The sequence below is a fragment of the Ursus maritimus genome, unplaced genomic scaffold (assembly GCF_017311325.1).
Source record: "Ursus maritimus isolate PB19 unplaced genomic scaffold, ASM1731132v1 scaffold_4, whole genome shotgun sequence".
Lineage (NCBI taxonomy): Eukaryota > Metazoa > Chordata > Mammalia > Carnivora > Ursidae > Ursus > Ursus maritimus.
This window is the reverse complement of record NW_024426552.1, coordinates 495,714-515,494: the sequence shown is the minus strand read 5'-3', so window position 1 is coordinate 515,494 and position 19,781 is coordinate 495,714. Positions and strand designations below refer to the sequence as shown.

Sequence of the window (19,781 nt, the reverse complement as noted above, 5' to 3'; positions counted from 1 at the left end):
ATTTCATATCTGGGAAAATTTCAGCCGTTACTCAGACGTTTTTCTGCTTCCTTCCATCCCCATTTTGTAGGACTCCAATTATATGCATGTTAGACCACCCAAGATCACCCAAAATAGGTCACTGGCATGTGTTGTGTTTTGTCTTTTAAGTATTCTGGCCACCACAGGCTGTTTCAACACTCACCTGTTCCTGGATGGCCCAAGAGCAGCCCCCACTCCTCTACCCTCCCAAGAACCAGAGGGGGCATCAAAGACAGAGGGTGTCAAGCCCACTGCATCTCACACCCACGAAAGGCTGGCTGTGGGGCAGGTATCTGAGGCTGCCTAAAGCCAGGCAAACGCTGTTCTCCACTTGTCTCAAGCATGGGCTTCAGATGCCCCCGGGGCCATCACTGTCCCTGGAGGAAAGCTGGAAAGCACCTATCAGTAGTCATCATGGAGAAACTAATAATTCAATTATTTTCACTGAAGAAAATCTGAAGTTATTCTCATCACCCTCATCCTCCTGAGTGAGGAAAGGGGGGGGGGGTCTCTGAGACAGCACCCAAAATCCCAGGTGAAAATGCCAGGCATGAAGGTCACACACCGCAGAGGGGCCCGTGGCCCTGGTGCTCTCCAGAGTGGCATCCTTCCACTGCCACCTGTGCAGGCGGCTATTGTGGAATCCCACTGAGAGCAGATGCCCTACAGGGAGGTGCTGTGACCCACCCACAACCAGTGGGACCACAGGGCTATTGCGTGTAAGCTCCAGCCGCCTCCTAGAAAGCTTAGCACTAAAGCCGAGGCCACAACAGCAAACCGATCCAACCCTGGCATGTGCCTCAGGTCCTGACTCCCCTTTGCCTCCCGTGTCTACACTTAATTACTTTTTCAAACAAAGTGAATCATGAATAAAAATTTATATTGCAGATGGAAATGAAAATAAATGAAGGTGACAAATTAACCTATAATTAGCCTACCTGCAGAGAGGAGAAAAGAACGAAGAAGCAACAGGAGACAGCATTAATTTTTGAAACATTTTATTGCTTAAGTAAAACATAGATATATGTACCAATATTGATTCTGTCCCGTAAGGAAAAGTACTTTCTCTGAGATGAATTTCCATTGTGAATTAAGGATTTCTAGTTAGAGCATTCCTCAAAGGGAAGATCTGACATTTCCATCATAGTGAATACAGAAATTCTAATATGGCTCCAGCAAAAACTTTCCGGCATAATACTCAAAATCTGTGCCCAGTAACCAAAAATAATTTGAATTCAGTCATCTTGAATGGTTAGCCCAGGGAAAACTTGATTTTGCTTTATCTGAAGTACAGCTGACAAGGCGTACGGCAGTGACTCGACAACTGGGTGTGTTGCTCAGGGCTCCCCACGCAAAGTGCGGTCACCACCTGTCACCACACCACGGGACCGCAGTAGCACTGGCTATCCTCCTGCACTGTACTTTTCATCGCTGAATCACACATCGTGTAACTGGAAGGTTCTTAAACCCCTTCATCTGCTTCCCTCATCCCCCACCCCTTTATTGTTCCCTTCCCCCAGCAACCACCACTTTGGTCTATATTTACGAGTCTGCTTCTGGTTTGTTGAGAACTTGATTTTTAATCAGGCCAGGGTACATAATTTCCCCTCAAATAACTGGAGACACATCTGCTCATCTTGAAACAGTCACTGTCATCCCCTGAAACTGATGAGGTCGTGGCCCAGCATCTGACATGGTGCCCTAGTGAAGCTCTCAGAAAACCCCAGATCTGTGACTGTTCCTAACATGACACAAAACACAAGTGTGACCTGCTTTGGCCAAAGGGAATCACATGTCTGTTTATTAAGGTACCTGGCCACAGAAGTGACAACATTTTCAGTAGAAAAGCAGATTTTTGTTTCTTATGTTCTGTCCAGTGATGTGGCCATGGCTAGGAGCCTCCCAGGGACAGTGGCCACTTCGAGGAGCAGACCATGGAAAATCACCACCTGGGTTATTGCTGCCCCCGTGGGGGGAGAACATGGGCCAAGAAAAGAAGTGCCAGAGCAAACCTGATAGATTTCAAAGTGATCCCAACAGTTTCTTCAGCCAAAAGAGACGCTCATTTAAACTGTCTGGGAAAAGTGCTGACACTCTACAGGCATCCACTGAACACCCACTACGTGCCACACAGCGTGGCAGCCAGTGGAGCCGGCAGGCTGTCTATGTGTACACACAACCCAGCCCCGCAGGGCTCAGAGCAGAAGCACCACCTTGGGGCAAAGGACGGTCAGTGGAGGAACAGTTTAGACCAAGGCCCAAAGCAGGCGAGCTCTAGGCAGAGTCAGGGACAGCACTCAAGGCCACGAGAGCTGCAGAGTCAAGGTCACATGGTGCAAAGTCTCAGCGAGGGTCCTCCAGGGACCTCCAGGGCAGAGAATGACAGGAGCAGGGGAGCACTCAGACATCTGGCTGTCTGATGGAGGACAGTCAGCCAGGAGCACAGCCAGGGGCTGCTGCCAGTCCAGGAGGCGGTACAGAGGAACAGCAGGCAGAGAGGGCACTGGGGTGGGCAAGCAGGCTGAGGCCCTAGGGGCAACACCAGGCCTGGCTCTTATTCTCGTCAAAGCTCCTGGTGACTCCTCACAGCCACACTCCTGGGGAGGCCTGGAGCACGTGAGCCACTTGTTCTCAAAGGTCAAAGGCAAATCCAGAACCCGGGTTTTTCATCCTGAGCCCCAAATCCATGCACGTCAAGCCAAACAGATTTAGAGCCAGAGAGGAATTCGGAAGTTTAGCACCAAAGAGGCATCACCTTGGAAATCCGGCCCTCACTTCTGCTCTGAGCACAAACCGGGACGTGAGAGCTGGCAGCCAAGAGGGCGCCCCCCCAGCATCAGGACGTGAGAGCTGGCAGCCAAGAGGGCGCCCCCCCAGCATCAGGCCTGCCCAGCACAGCTGCTCTGCTGTCCCCGGCACACGGCAGTGCCCCACAGTGGTAACCACCAAACCACCCACGAACACTCACCCCTCGGTACGCTTGGTCTCCCGCCTGTGCCTCTGTCAGCACCAGACACTACAGGCTGCAAACTCGGGAGAGAAGGATGCTGACGCCCACAGCTGGCAGCACTGCCATGCAGCATGGGTGGGCCTGAGGTGTAGGGCAGGGCTGGCAGCCACGTCTGGCTCCCCTTTGAGCAGGCACAGATACTTGGCAAGTCTGCTCCCTGTTCCTTCCTGAGCCCTGAGCGCCTGGGTGAACAGGAAGAACCAGCCTCCCGCTGGGCCGTTCAGAAAAGCTGTCACGCCCCTCGGCCCCACAGAGGACACAGGGACAAGCCCAGCGGAGCCGGCTCCTGGGCAGCACCAAGCAGGAGGCCTACGACTCATGGTTCCCCATCCCAAAGACTCAGATATTGGTCAAGAAAGCCCCCCCGCCCCCAGCCCCATAGCAAGGACGAGCGCCATGCCCAGGTACCGCAGAACATGCCACACCTCCTCCAGGATCATGGCTCAGCTTGCTCCTTTCCTCACCTGAGCTCCACAAGCTCTTCTAAGAACTAAACCTGTCCTGACAATCAAGTGTCTAAAGCCCACCAGCCCCGCCCTGCCCCAGGCCCGGCCCCACCCTGCTCAGTAGCTCCACCGACGCCCGTGCCCACCACCCACCCAACTGCCAGGCGCCCTCAAGGGTGGCCGGCAAGGGCACTCTCCGGGTACAGGTGGGAGAAGCGGCCAAGGGCCCAGATGGGGAACACGTTCCTGTAGCTTGTATAGCTGATGGCACAGGACTTGTTGAAGACGCCGGCAATGTTCTCCTGAAAGAACACAGGGAAATAAGCACAAAGGCTCCACCACGTGGCTAAGGGGCTCCCTGAATGGAAACCCGGACAGACAGGTGGACAGCTCCTGGGGAGTCTACGCAGGAACCTCAGCAGGCCGCCCTCCTGCTGCCACCCTAGCTCTGGACCCCTGCCCTGCAGCAAACCCTCCAGCCTGAGTCACCAGCTCCTCACAGCTGTGTCTACCCCAGACTCACCCAAGGGAGGGGGTCAGCCTTATATGACCTTATGACCCCACACCTGCAGGACAGGTGAAGGCTGCTTCTGCATTCCCTGCTGAGTCAGAGCCATCAGGCAGAGCCTGAGGGTGACCAGAACCACCCCACCACCCCAGCACCGGCCCTGCCTCCAAGCCAGGGCTTCATCTACAAAAACAGACCTGCCTCCAACACATGCTCTCACTGGTGGTGTTTATGAATCTCAAATCCCCAAAGCTAAGACCCTGCTCACGAGCACGCCACCAGGGGTCTGGGGGCAGTACAGGTGTGCGGAAACGATCATGCAAATCGAAGCTGGTGTTGAGCCTTGGGCTCCTCAGGCCCCCTTGGCATACCTGGGGCCAGTCGCCATTGGGAAGCTGTTTCCGAAGCAGACACCTGACTCCTCTCTCCAGGGCCTCTATGCAGGGATGCCTGGGGGAAGAGGAGGCACTGAACACATCTGCCACCACTCTCTGGAGGAGCGCGCCTCCGGCTACAGCCCAATCTGCACCTTCATCCTCACGCAGCCAGCATGGGCAGATGCGAAATCCCGTGCAATGACCAAACCTGCCCTGCCTGACGCACCTGCCAGGAGAGCAGGCACCACAGGCCACTAGTGCACATTTTCTACCCAAATCCCAGATATTCAGATCCCTGAGAAACACAAAACACAGCACTTGTGGAGCTGGGGCAGGCCGGGTGGGCAGCCCACAAACGTGGCTGGGTGAGGGCCCTGCCTGCTCCAGACCTGCCCCAGTGACCCCTGCCACCAGGTGCTGCTCTTCTGCTGACCCCAGGACAGGAGGAGGGGAATCCTCGTGCCCACCCAGGCCCACTGGTCCTCGGGATCGTCTAAGGGCCACGGAAGTCACATATGCTAATCCTCACTCACCATGGCAAGGAATGACACACCAGAAGGACTGCGGGGTCAGGAGCGATGGGTGGCAGACTGCCCTAGGGGTCCCCACAGACTCAGCTGCTCCCGCTCACACTCACCTAGCCTAACTTTGAGGAGGTTTTAGGAAGATTCCCCAAACGGCCCCAAAGCAAACAGGGCCGCACAGACTGGGACACTGTGCATGTCTGCATGTGCCTGTAACACATGTGGAGACAGGAGAGCCCAAAGGGAGCAGCTGTAGGGACCTGCCTCACCCCACGCTGTGCACACAGGCTTCTTCTCTCCCTTGCAGACAGGTTGGGTGGTCTTCTCAAAGGCAAGCCTCTCTGCAGGAAGCCAGCATTTGGAAAGGCCTATGCCCTTGCCCTGCATGCTCACCTCCACCCACCCCTGCTCAGAGCTCAGCTGCCCACACCCCACCCGAACTGCCCGCTCAAGGCTCAGTGTCCTTCCTCCTCTCGCCCCCACTACTGGGGGATGGGTCCCGCAGCCCCCACCTGACAGCCATCAGCCCCATCAGGGCCCAGCACGTGTTGTGGATCTGTGACGTGGCACTCTGCACGTAGCGCCGCTGCTCACAGGACTCGAAGTCTTCCCCCCAGCCCCCGTCCGCCATCTGCCGGGATAGCAGGAAGTCACAGGCCTGGGAGACCGCCGCACACACAGCCCTGCGGAGACCAGCAAGACGGAGACACTGTCACTCCGGGGAGGCCCCAGCCCGGATCACCACTGGCCAGAACTCCCTGGGGGCACGGGGAGGAGTACCTGGGTGGGGGGGAGGGGGGGCAACCTGCATGCCAGGCCCACCCACCATGTGACGTGAAGGGCACAGAGACACCTCCCTCCCAGATAAAGTGAAAAGCTCTGTGGCTACAGCTACCGCGCTGGCATGACCACCCCCCACCTAAAACGCCCAGCGCAAAGCAGAGCTGGGTGAGGTGGCTGGGGACAGCTCAGACCTGACACCTCCTCCCTTCTCTCAAACCAGCCCAGAGTGGGTCCCACTGGGGGTGGGGGCCTGGGGAGCCCGGAGTGCCCCTCCACACACCAGCTACTAGCCAGAAGCTTCCCAGAGCAGCGAGGCAATGCCTCAGCCCAGTGTCTTTACTGAGCCACCACTGGCTCATGAGCCAGGAATCTCACTGCTTAGAAAAATACAAAATATGCCCAAAACCCAACATCGAAGGAAAAGACACCCCCAGCAGAGTGTCCTGCTGAGAAGAGCCACCCCATCAGGGGCAGACGCCCACACTCACCCACTGCGGTAAGTCTGCCCCATGCAGGCGAAAGCTTCTAGCCCAAACCAGGTGCCGTAGGTGAAGCAAACCCCCCAGGAGCTGGAGGAAGACAAAGGAGGACCTCAGCCTTTCAGTCTCGTTCAGAAGGGTGTGGAAAACAACAGGAATTCTGCCAGACTTGTGGGAACATGTTCCATCACGGGGTCGGGGAAGCTGGGGTTATTTTCAAGAAAACCATCCACATGGCCTTCAGCAAGCCACCAACTTGTGTCTTGGGCTTTAAGGCTGAGCAGAACAGACCCGGCCTGGCTCTCACAGAAGAACTGATCCACACCCGGGGAAGGAGTAATCACAGACACGACCAGGCCCAGGGCCACTGAGCCCTTCCCACACACTCGGCCAAACTGCTTCAGCCACAACTCGGAGCAAACACCACCAGGATGAGGCCAGGCGCTCAGACCCAAACAAGGTCCACCAGAACTCTGTTGCTGGCAGCTGCACTCCCAGAGCCTTGTAGCACAAGGACACAGTGAGCACCACCAGAGCACACCGAGAGCAGAGCCGCCCAACCGCCGGCACACCCGCACACCCAGGAGCTCACTTACCCTTCCCAGGAGCCATCAGCCCGCTGCTTCTGCCGACAGAATTCCAGGCCCTGCTTCAGCGTCTCCCTGGAACACAGAGGGTGCTAATAAACACTGCGGGGAAACAACAATCCACCTACCCCAATTCCACCCATCCTACCGCCTCAGATGAACAAGCATGGTCTCCCTTAAAAAATAGGTAAAAAGAAACCAATGGTCAAGAGGAGAAACACAAAGGTCGGACAGGAAGGGATGAGAGGACACGCACGAGAGAAACAAAGTCGTGGTGACAAGAAAGCAGTGCAGGAGGAGAATGGGGTCAGCGACGGACCCATACTAGAAACAGCTACAGACAGCATCTATTCACCGCAATCACGTCAGTGACACAAGCTTGAGTAGGTATGCAAAATGAAATTTAAAAAGAAATTAAAAATGAGAGAGAAAATGATAGATTTAGAGGACAGAGATCCATCCTAAGTCTGACTGGTTCTCTGAAAAGGCTGGAGGGAAGGTACAAAGACAGCCTCCAAGGTGATCCCCAAGAGGCTTGCTTACAGGTACTCACTCCCAGGATATCCCTCCCCTTGAGACTTGTTTCCAAACAGCAGATTGCCGCCAAGCTGACGGGACATCACTTCTGAGACTCAGGCATGGGGAAGTGTAGCTTCCATCTTGCTAGCAGACTCCCTATCCCCTGCTCGCTTCATGAGATGCCATGGAGAGACCCACGTGGCAAAAAACTGAGGGTGGCCTCTAGCCAACACTCAGAGAGGAAATGGGACCCTAAGGCTGACATTCTGCAAGGGAATGGAAACCTGCCAACAACTATATGAACTTGGAGCAGACCCTTCCTTAGCCGATGCTCGGATGAGACTCCAGTACTGGCCGGAGTCCAGCTGAGCCCGGGGGGGCCTGCAGCAGAGGACCCAGCTGGGCCGCACCTGGGTTCCTGACCCACAGAAACTGGGAGGCAACAGACGTGTGTTGTTTGAAGGCACCAAGTTTTAGTCATGTTGTCACTCAGCAAGAGATAACCAATACAAAGGGTGAAGGGACAAACACGTAACACTAGCAATGAAAGAGGGATGTGACCACAGGCGTAGTAGAAACAAAAAGGTTAAGAGAAAATAAGAAAACTTTGTGCAACAGATGTGAAAACTTAGACAGAATGCACAAATTACTGGGAAAGTAGCTTCTCAAACCACCTCAAGCAGAGAGAGCCTGGCCGGTTGTGCGCACACTGAAGACAGGAGCCATAGATGCAGACTCTGCCCAGAGGAAGGAGTCCAGGACTAGAAGTTTTAAATGGTAAATTCTACTAACTAACCAAGAATGATCCTTCTAATGTGACACAAACTTCTCCAGGGAACACAGGAGGAAAAACACACCCTCATTACTCAAGAAATGCAAAAGACCGTACAAGAGGGATGAGGGAAACCACAATTTTCAGGCTATCCATGAATGAACACAGATGCAAAATTCAAATCTAAATATTGGGGAACTGAATACAGAAGAAATATGGCAATACCGAGTTAGGCTCATCCCAGAAACAAAGGTGTTTTAACATTAGAAAGATCTACAACATTAACAGATTAAGTATTCTGTTTATCATCTCCACAGAGAGAGAAAAGCCATTTCCTAAAATACAACACCCATTCACAACAGAGGGAGAAAAACAACTTAGCAAATTAGGAAGAAAAAGCTTTGTTAACCTGAAAAGGGGTAACTACCAAAAACCTACACCAAAAATCATTCTAAATGGAGAAAAATTAGAAGCATTCCCCTTTAAGGTCAAGAAACACAACCAAGATGCCACTACCATCACTTCTGCTACACGGGCTTATTAGCCAGGACCGTGAGGTGAGGAAAAACATGGCATTTGCACATGACAGGACGGTCTAGGGAGAAGACCCACAAGAATCCACAACTAATTAGAATATAAAGAGTTGCCCAGATGGATTCACTGGTGATTTCTACATTCAAGGAAGGAATTATACAAAGTCTCTACAATCTCTTCCAGAGATTAGAAACAGAGGGAACATTGCCTGATTCATCCTATGAGGACAGTGTCACCTGAACACCAAAAGCAAAGACACCACAAGAAAGGGAAACCACAGAACATTCTCTCTCAGTAGCATAGACACAGAAACCCTTAAGCGAGGATTAGCAAATCAAATACAACAATGTACAAAAAGAATTATATTCCACCACCAAGTGAGAGTCATCCCAGGTATGGAACGCTGACTGCACAGTCAAAAATCAATCAATGTAATCTATCGAATCAACCAGCTAAACAAGAAAAACCACATTATCAAATCAATAGCTACCAGAGTATTTGACAAAACCTAACACCTATTTATGATCAAAAACTTCCATCAAACTAGGAGGAGAAGGAAGTTCCTCACCTTGAACAAGGATGTCCCTTTCACCACTCCTATTCAACACTGTACTGGAAGTCCTAACCAAGGCAATAGGACAAATACCAAAATAAATGGTACACAGATTGGGGAGGAAGAAATAAAACTATGTCTGTTCACAGATGACATGATTACTTATGTAGAAAATCCCAAAGAATCAACCAAAACACTCCTGGAACTACTAAGCAAGCAAGGTTGCAGGATATAAAACAATTGTATTATATACAAATTATACAATTTGTATGTACAAATACAACAACACAATTATATACAAAAGATAACTCTTTTCTTACCAGCAATGAACAATTAAATTCTGAAATTAAAATCACAATATCAATTATGTTAGAATCAAAAAAAATTAAACACTTAGGTATAAATCTAACAAACTATGTGCAAGATTCATAAGAGGACAGCTACAAAATTATGATGAAAGAAATCAAAGATATTCCCAACCTGATCTATAGATTTAATGCAGTCCCAATCAAAATCCCAGCAAGTTACTTTGTAGATATTGACAGATTCCAAAGTTTATACGGAAAGGTAAAAAAACCCAGAATAGCCAACATATCACTGAAGGAGAACAAAGGTGAAAGACTGACCCTACCTGACTTCAAGACTTGCGATAAGGGGCGCCTGGGCGGCTCAGTCAGTCAAGCGTCTGGCTTTTGATTTCGACTCAGGTCATGATCTCAGAATTGTGACACTGAGCCCCGAGTCGGGTTCTGCGCTGGGCGTGAAGCCTGCTTAAGATGCTCTCTCTCCCTCTCCCTCTGCCCCTTCCCTTGCTTGCTTGCTCTAAAATAAATAAATAAAATCTTAAAAAAAAAAAAAAGACTTGCTGCAGTATCTACAGTAATCCAGACAGTGTGGTATTGATGAAAGAACAAACAGATCAATGGAATAAAACAGACGGCCCATAAATAGACCCACGTAAATTTAATCAAGTCCTCTCGACAAAGGAGGAAAAGTAATTCAACTGAGAAAGGAAACTCTTTTCAACAAATGATGCAAATACAACTGGACATTTACATGCAAAAAAAACCTAGACACAGACCTTATATCCTTCACAAAAGTCAGCTCAAATGAATCATAGACCTACGTGTAGAACACAAAACTACGAAACTCCTAAAACGTAACATAGGAGAAAATCTAGGCAACCTTGGGTTTAGTGATGACTTTTTGGACACAATCCATGAAAGGAGACGCTGATAAGCCAGACTGCATTAAAACAAGAAACTGCTGCTAACAGAATGAAAAGCCACAGACTGGGAGAAAATCTTTGCAAAATCCATATCTGACAAAGGATTGCTATTCAAAATATATTCAAAACGTCCTACAATGGGACGGCGGGACAACCCAATTTAAAAACGTGCAGAAGATCTGAACACACACCTTACCAAAAAAGATATACACACAGCTAACAGATATGTGACAAAATGTTCAACATTACATATCCTTAGAGAATGGCAGATCAAAACAATATACTACTACACACCTGTTAGAGTGGCTACAACCCAAAACAACGACAACAGACACCAAAGGGTACAGAACAGGAGCTCTCATCCATTGCTGATGGGATTGCAAAGTAATACAGTCACTTTGGAAGACAGTTGGGCAGTTTCTTACAAAACTTATATATACTCCTACCATACGAACCAACCCTACGCTCCCTGGTATTTACCCAAATGGGCTGAAAACATGTCCGCACAGAAATCTGCACAGGAATAATTATAGCAGGTTTCTTCATAATTGGTAAAATGTGGAAGATATTGTTCAGTAGGCGAATGGATAAACAATGGCCTATCTGTATACTATTTAGCAGTAAAAACGACAAACTAAACACAGAAACGGGAATCTGGATAACTCAGTCGGTTAAGCATCTGACTCTTGTCCTCAGCTCAGGTCTTGATCTCAGAGTCGTGAGTTCAAGCCCTGCGTTGAAGCCCAGTGTGAAGCCCACTTAATAAAAATAATAATAAAAAAATAAAAAATAAAAGCAGAAACAGACCCATAAATACAGAAAACTGGTGCGAGAGGGGCGGGGGTCAGGGGATGGGCAGAGCAGGGGAAGTAGAGGGGGAGGCACAGCTTCCGTCATGGAAGGAATAATCGGGGGCATGAAAGGTACGGCACGGGGAGCACAGTCAGCAGGACTGTCAGAGTGCTGTATGGTGACACTGGTAGCTACGCTGTGGTGAGCGTATACAGGCTTGTGGAGTCACTACGTGTACTCTAACGTTACGTGTAACTAATGTTCACGTTGTATGTCAACTACACTTCAATTTAAAAAAAAGACTCAGGGGTGCCTGGGTGGCACAGTTGGTTGAGTCTCTGACTCTTGGTTTTGGCTCCGGTCACGGGCTCAGGGTTGTGAGACTGAGCCCTGCATCAGGCTCCATGCTCAGTGGGAAGTCTGCTTGGGATTCTCTGTCTCCCTCTGCCCCTCCCTCCCGTGCACACACTGTCTCCCTCTCTCTAAAAGAAATAAGTAAATCTTGGAAAAAAAGAGGGGAGCGCCTGGGTGGTTCAGTCAGTTAAGTGTCTGCCTTCAGCTCAGATCATGATCCCAAGGTCCTGGGATCGAGTTCCGCATCAGGATCCTGGCTCAGCGGGGAGTCTGCTTCTCCCTCTACCCCTCCCCTCTGCTCATACTCTCTCTCTCTCAGGTAAATAAAATCTTAAAAAAAAAAAAAAAATCCAAGCCATGGGAAGACAGGGAATGACCTCAAATACCTATCACTAAGTGAAAGAAGCCAATCTAAAAAGACTAAGTACTGTATGATTCTAATCATGACATTCTGGAAAAGGCAGAACTATAGTGATTCCCAGGGGCTGGGGGTAAGGGGAAGGATGAAAGGGCACAGAGAATTTTTAGAGCATGAAACTATTCTGTATGATAATGATGGACACATGTTTTTACAGATGTGTCGAAACCCACGAAATGCACAACGCAAAGAGTGAGCCTGAATGTAAATCATGGACTTTGGGTGATAATATTGTATCAGTATTCGTTCATCAATCATGAAATAATGAACCAGTTTTTTTTTAAAGCTTTTATTTATTTATTTGGCAGAGAGAGAGAGCTCAGGCAGGGGGAGCAGCAGACAGAGGGAGAAGCCGTTCCCAGCTGAGCAGGGAGCCTGACACAGGACTTGATCCCAGGACCCTGTAGACACTTAACTGACTGAACCACCCAGGCACTCCTAACAAGCCCGTTTAATGCAAGATGTTAATAATTGGGGTAGGTTGCGGGGCGAAGGTGTAAACAGGAACCCTCCACTCATTTTTTCTATAAACCTAAAACTGCTCTGTAAGTGTATTAAATGTTTAAGTTCAACAAATTGGCTAGAAGATCAATGCTGAAATCAATAGCAGAGGACTCTGGGAAGGCGGCCGAGCAGGAGGCACCAGGAAGCTGCCGCCCCCCGGGCACCAACCGCACCGGCAGACCCTTGTCTGCTACATACAACTCTGGAGTCTGTCCAAGGCTTCCAGGAGGAGACTGGAGGGTAAACTGCAGTCAAGCTGGGTCAAGCTCAGCTCCTAGCACAGCAGCAGCGACCCACCTCCCAACCCCAGCCCCTGGGCAGGCAGCCGTGCACCCACTCCTGGAGCACCCTGCACAGAGCTTGCAGCACCTGGAAGGGCAAAAAGGACGCTGTCCTCCAAATAGTGGGCATCTGTGCTCTGCTGCTTCTGATCCCAGCGGCTGCTGCACCCCCCACTCCGGCTGAAGTGACTGCCAGAATTTACATGCTGTTCACTGCAGCATTAGTCACAACGGTCAAAACATGGGAGCAACCCAAGTGTTCCTCAGCAGATGAATGGATAAGCGAAACATGGTCCAGCTATACAAGAGAGGAGTATTCAGTCTTTTTTAAGTGTTTTGTTTTGTTTTTCTGACAGAGAGCGTAAACTAGGGGGAGTTACATAAGGAGAGAGAGAAGCAGACTCCCCATAGAGCAGGGAGCCCAACATGGGGCTGGATCCCAGGACCCTGAGATCATGATCTGAGCCAAAGGCAGACACTTCACCAACTGAGCCACCCAGGCGCCCTGAGTATTATTCAGTCTTAAAAAGGAAGGAACTTCGGACACAAATTACAACATGGGTGAGCCTTGAGGTCATTATACTCAGTGAAATAAGCCTGTTGAGGAAGGTCATCAAAAAGATGTGACCAACAACTGACCCGTGAGCTGGACCCAGGCACTTGGAGGCTCTTCGCCCCCTCTCCTGTCCTGGGGAGGTGGGTTCCACTTACCTTCCCACTCCCGGGACGAGGGCTCCAAGGACACAGCCTTGAGATGGTGATCTAGTGCTGAGAAAACCTGCATGGTATACAGGACTGAGCCCAGGTAGGGCCTCTTTATAAACTTCTATGATCTAGTGGGGGGTTGTGGGGAGGATATCATGGGGGGGAATCCCTTCATGCTTTTGTTGCCCAAGATAAGCCTCGTATGTCAGTTCCCTTTGCTTATTAGAACTGCCCCCACGCACTGGCGGGGACTGCCTCTCTCCGTCTCTCCCTGCCCTCCACACACAATGCTAATTCCAGAGTACACATGGGAAGCTCCCAAGAGGGATGGCAACCAACAGACCCAGTCACAAGAAGACAAATATTCCAGAATTCCACTTGTGTGAGGTACCTAAAATAATCAAAATCATAAAGACAGAAACCAGCATGGTGACCGGGGGCAGGAGGGATGAGGAAATAAGGTGAGCAGGGGCAGAGTTTTAATTTATAGAAGGAGAGTTGTGGGGATGGATGGTGGTGCTGGCTGTACAACACTGTGAACGTAATACCACTCAACTGTGCACTTAAAAATGATTAAGATGATAAATTTTATGTTAGGTGTATTTTAACACAATAAAAAAAGAGAAAAAAGTCAATAGCGTAAGAACGCATGACTCTATATTAATAAATAAATAAACAGAGGCAAAGAAAAAGCTTCTAGAACACCAACTCACTACCCCAAGATCGGGAGTCGTATGCTCTACCACCGAGCCAGCCAGCCTGGTAGAACGCCAACTAATTAATACGTATGGAAGGAATGACGATTTTGCAGCCAGCACATGAATAACTGATTCAGGCAAGAATCATCATCAGACAATCAAACAGGCAGAAGTCTGATGAGAAACAGGATGCCTACATAATCTAAAATTTTCTCCCACAAAGAAAAAAACAGTGACTTCACAGTGGAGAGAACAAGTGGTCATCACCTTATTCATAGGATCGAAGCTGACATATGCTTCCTGGATCACACATTGAGAAATCCCCGTCACTTTTGTAATTTTCCTGACAAAAATGCATAATTTCATCACCTGAATCTAATCATAAGAAAACACCAGAAAAATACATGTTGATGATATTCCACAAAGACTTGCTACATGCCTTAAAAATGTCAGTCCTCAACCCCAAGGAGAGACTACAGGGTGGTTCCAGGGGGAGGGAGACTAACAGCTGGCAGCTCCGTGCAGTGACCCTGGGCTAAATCTTAAGGGAAGATTTTGCCATAAGACAACTAGGGCCAAGGTGTACAGATTAAATAATAGTATCCTATCAATGTTGGTATTATAGTGTTAATATCGTGATTCATATTTCCGTAAGAGAATATCCTTGTTACAAAATGCTAAAGTATTTAGAGACTAAGTACATCATATTTGCAAATTACCCTCAAATGATTTAAGAAAAAATTAAGTGGAAGGGACCATAATTAAGTAAATGTAGTAAAATGTTAATAAAATGTTAATAACTGAGTAATTAAAAATCTTGGTAAGAGGCAAAGAGGAGTGCTACCTCTTTTTTTTTTTTTTAAGTTTTATTTATTCATTTGAGAGACAGAGAGAGACAGCACCAGCAGAGGGGAAAGGCAGAGAGAGAGCTCCTGCTGAGCAGGGAGCCCGATGAGGGGCTGGATCTCAGGACCCTGGGATCATGACCTGAGCCAAAGGCAGACGCTTAACCATCTGAGCCACCCAGGCACCGCAAGCAATGCTTTTTACTACTTTTGTAACTTTCCTTAAATTTGATATTAAGAAAGAATTTCAAGTCAAGTAGAGTACCTGGCTACCTCAAATTGTATCTCTAAATCTTTTCCAGATAAATTTAAAAATTTAATATCACAAATTAATACATCTATTTAAAGATTAAACACTTCAAACTGTCTAGAGCTTTCCATGGTAATAACAGTCACCCTGTGCTTCCCACACTGTTGCTCCCCTCCCCCCGGGCCAACAGGTGACACGACTGGAACCAGGGCCACACCACCGGGAAAGGGCAAGAGCAGGGGGTCTCCCCACACGGGCTGTCCACAAAATCAGCTGGCTCCAGGGAAAAATAATGGTCCCAGATAAAGATCTAATAAGACAACATTCATTAAGGTTACAATAGGGAAAAGCTGGAAAATGACAATGAAACTTTAGAAATAACCAAGAGGCCACTAAAACAACAAAATACCTGCCACCACTGTGACTCCTGAAGCAGGAGAGCGCAGCCTGACCGTAGACATCGCCCCTGCTCTCAGACACCTCGCCAGCACAGCCAGCTCCACACGAACCACGGCAGGTGGGATCAAGCAGTCCTAACGGACTCCTCCCTGCGGCCAAGTGCAACTTGCTTCTGCCTTGTCCAAGTCTCCTCCAAGAAGCACACTTTAGTTTCATTAAACTTCCTAAAACGATGATCTATTAAGGGAAAAGGTCAATTGCACGAGAGTGTCACTGCGGACAAACTGTGCCCAGAGGAAGGGACCACAGATCATCCTGCAGCGCAGCCTGGGGCACGTGGACCCCCAGGCCCGAGTGGGAGACGCGCAACAAAACACAGTGCCCCCAAGTGGCTGCGCCGCCTGCCCGAACAGAAGGAAACCAGCAAAACACCACTAGAAAATCCTCCAATTTTTTGGAAGTAAAGCCACATACTCCTAAACAACTCCTGGCCAGAGAAGAACTCACAACAGAAACAGAAAGTAATTTTAACTGAATGGTACGCCAAGACTTACCGTAGACTTAAGCACACATTTAAAAGGAAAGCCTGAAACTCATTTAACTGTCTAATTAGAAAAAGAAATAAAAATAGAAAGAAAATAACAAAGAGCAAAAACTGATAAAACCAAAAACTCTCGGAGCGCCTGGGTGGCGCAGTCGTTAAGCGTCTGCCTTGGGCTCAGGGCGTGATCCCAGGGTCTTGGGATCGAGCCCCACATCAGGCTCCTGGGCTGGGAGCCTGCTTCTTCCTCTCCCACTCCCCCTGCTTGTGTTCCCTCTCTCGCTGGCTGTCTCTCTCTGTCAAATAAATAAATAAAATCTTTAAAAAAAAAAAAAAAAAAACTCTCACATCAAAAAAATAAACGTATGCCATGACAGAATCAAAGACTGAAGACAGTTTCTCTGAAAAGCCTGGTAAGACTGACAGGCTGCCGGGGCGCCTGGGTGGCTGCGTCGGTGACGCGTCTGCCTTCGGCTCAGGTCATGATCCCGGGTCCTGGGACCGAGCTCTGCATCGGGCTCCCTGCTTAGCGGGGAGTCTGCTTCTCCCTCTACTCCTCCCCTCTGCTCATGCGCATACACACTCACGCACTCTCTCTCTCTCAAATAAATAAATAATCTTAAGAAAAAAAAGAAAAGATTGACAAGCTGCTGGTGGAGAAGAGGCCCAGGCCGCCAATGTCGGGAAGGAAATGAGGACTCAGTGGGGACGGGGCTGCTGTTCAGGACACTGCAGGCAGCTCTGTGCAGACCCACATATAATGGAGCTGAGAACTGGTACAAACACAAGAAAAGTAAATCTGTACAGTCCTAGAACAAATAAAACTGAACCTATAATTAAAACGTTAACACCTTCCCTCAAAGGAAACTCAAGGCCCAAATGGAGCCTCCAAACACTCGAGGCAGAAATAGCACAAATTCTCACAAACTCTTTCAGAGAATCTCAAAAGAAAAGATACTTGCCAGGTCCTCCTGCGAGTCCTGCATCACTTTCACAGGAGAGCCTGAGCCTGGAAAGGGCACCGTAAGGGAAACTGCAGACTGGTTTCTCTATAACCACAGTTGTAAAAATCCTTTAAAAAGCACTTTTCAAACTGAACCCAACAATACCTAAAAAGGAAAGCGCGCTATGACGCAGCTGAGTCCACGGCAGCTTTGCCGCGAAGCATGAAACGATGGGATTACACTGGGATGAAGGGGGGTCTACGGAGGTGCACAAATGTACCCATCACACAGCGGTCCGCTCCTAAGCACACGTCCTCAAGGAATGGGTACCGGGCCCCAAAAGACAAGCACAGAGTGTTCACAGCAGGATGATTCATAGGAACCCCCTGAACGGCCCCCGAGGATCCAAGACAAACCGATGGATAAATAAAGTTTGCCACATGCACGCCACAGACATGCTGACAGCAAGGGAGAGGCGGGCTTTGCCGCTCCGTGATCCCCTGGCTGGGCCTCACAAGCACCAAGTGAACGGAGAAAGCCAGACCCACAAGTCCCACCGTGGGATCCCCCAAGTGTGGGATTGGAGCCACCTGAGGAGAACCAGAAGGGGAGCTCGGGTAATATCTGCGTGCCCGCTGTGGTCACACGGGCGTGTCCACTTCATGACAATTCATCAGGCACCGCACGTGAGATCCGGGTGTCCCTCTCCAAGCGTGTCAGATGTCAACAGGACAGGCTTATTTAAAAACCACCGTTTATGTGGACACAGGTGCAGCTGCGATATAGATCTTCTTTACCAATATTAAGATGGGAAAAGTAACTGGTTGTTGTGTTATAGTCGTGCTACTCTGAGCCCCTAGTACAGAGTTGATACAGAATTGACCTAGGAACAACATGGACTTGAACTCTGCGGGTCCACTGATAAGTGGATTTTTCTCGATAAATACCAGTACAGTACTGTAAGGGTACTTTCTCTTCCTTATCATTTTCTTTAATATTAGTTTCCTTTTCTCCAGCTTACGTTATGGTAAGAACACAATATATGAAAAATACAACATACAAGTATGTATATTCATCGACTGCATATGTTATTGGAAAGACTTCGATCAACAGCAGGCTATCAGCAGTTAGGGTTTCAGGGAATTGAAAGTTATATGCAGATTTTCAACTGCGCGGGGGTTTGGCATCCCTAACCCCTGAGTTGTCCATGGGTCTACTGTACTTCGAGGCATACAACTGGATTCAGGAACACTGGAAATCCCTTCCGTTACTAAATGAATTGTATTCCAGAGTCCCCTCCCTGCAGTGAGTCATCCACCCCAGCACCACCATGCTCTCGGCGTCCAGGGTGGCAGCATCCCAGCTCTTGGCTCCTGAATGGGTAGCAAACATCCCTGTGCCAAGGCCACACTTACCTGATCTCCTCGGCCCTGTGGTCTGGGAAACACTCACGGAAAAGCTTCAGTGCCTGCATCACGGCTGAGGTACACTCCACATACGTGTAGTCGATCATGATGTCCCCTGGGAGACGGAAGGAAGGATCAACACATACATGAGCTTCATCTCGTCACCCAGTTTGGCAACTCACTCCAAACCACAAAGAATGAGAGCGCCATAACACGCAGCGCCTTCATGGGACAGCAAGAGCCTGACCGTCCTCCAGAGGAGATAAGGAAAGAGTCCCCAGTGACTGGCCCAGGAGACATGGCCACCAGGTGGGAGGGTGGCCGGCACCTCCACAGTGACCTGGAGACCCACATCTGGCTGTAAGACATTTGGGCCAGTGGGAGAGTAAAGGAGAGAGGCAAGGGCAGAGCTACACCCACCCCAACTAGACCACGATGAACAGCTGTAGAAGTGAGACTGAGACCGGGAAGCAGGGATACAGGGGCATGCGAGGGCATACTCAGGGAAAGAAGCTGCCCTGGCAGACGAGAACCGCGGCACACAGCAGGGAGCACACAGGGCCAGTGGGTTCCCACCCGCACCTCCTTGCAGGGTGCCTGGGCTCTGTGAAGAGCACCCAGGACACAGGATGGATTCCACAGAGGACAGAGCGCACAGCAAGAGCCAGCCCAGGCTCAAGCCAGAGAGCCCAGTGTGAACCCCGGTGACTCCTCCACCAACCTCTGAGAAACAAAACCCCAGCTTTTCCATCCACAACCATGGGTACTATGGCCACCTTCAGAGGTTAAGCAGCACAGAACACTCCATGGCTTAGGGGGTGCTCCTTAAAGGATCCACCATCATTTGCCAGCACCTTTGCTGGCACTGCTCCTGGCCTGGAGAAAGAATCAGAGCTCTGGCTGATGAATCCATCTCACGGCGTGCAGGATCCCTGGGTTCATGTACCACCTGGCCGGCCAACCACTCACCGAAGACCTCCGAGGGGTTCAGCAGCTCCAGCAAGTGCCCTCCACGCTTAGTCTCATAGGTGGCAAACCCTCCATCAGAATTTCTCATGTTCAGCAACTAAAACCAGAGAGAGGACATCTTGAAAGCTCACCCATGTACTTAAGCATGAAGGGGAGCCCACAAGCTGTGGTGGACCTTTCTAGAAACACCCAAGGCTAAGACCCATCGAGCAGGGATGGGGAACAGGGAGCCAGTTCTCGCATTAAACCGAGACCCTTGGTGCCTAGGGCAGTGGGCTGCAACTTTATCAAGTAGGTGCTCCACGAGTGACCAGGTGGGACCCTGGCATGCACC

General features: G+C 49.6%; 1 protein-coding gene across 1 annotated transcript in view; it reads right to left on the bottom strand.

Annotated features, from left to right (window-relative positions):
• Positions 1 to 1,002: 1,002 nt before the first annotated feature.
• Positions 1,003 to 19,781, bottom strand: part of LSS (lanosterol synthase) — a 32,667-nt gene continuing 13,888 nt past the window's right edge. Inside the window, exons 16-22 of the mRNA XM_040621771.1 lie at positions 19,448 to 19,544; positions 18,488 to 18,593; positions 6,745 to 6,810; positions 6,158 to 6,238; positions 5,399 to 5,569; positions 4,357 to 4,435; positions 1,003 to 3,779 (exon numbers count right to left, since the gene is read on the bottom strand). Of these exons, the coding sequence (XP_040477705.1) occupies positions 3,648 to 3,779; positions 4,357 to 4,435; positions 5,399 to 5,569; positions 6,158 to 6,238; positions 6,745 to 6,810; positions 18,488 to 18,593; positions 19,448 to 19,544 (732 nt within the window). The 3' untranslated portion in view covers positions 1,003 to 3,647. The remainder of the gene's footprint in view (positions 3,780 to 4,356; positions 4,436 to 5,398; positions 5,570 to 6,157; positions 6,239 to 6,744; positions 6,811 to 18,487; positions 18,594 to 19,447; positions 19,545 to 19,781) is intronic.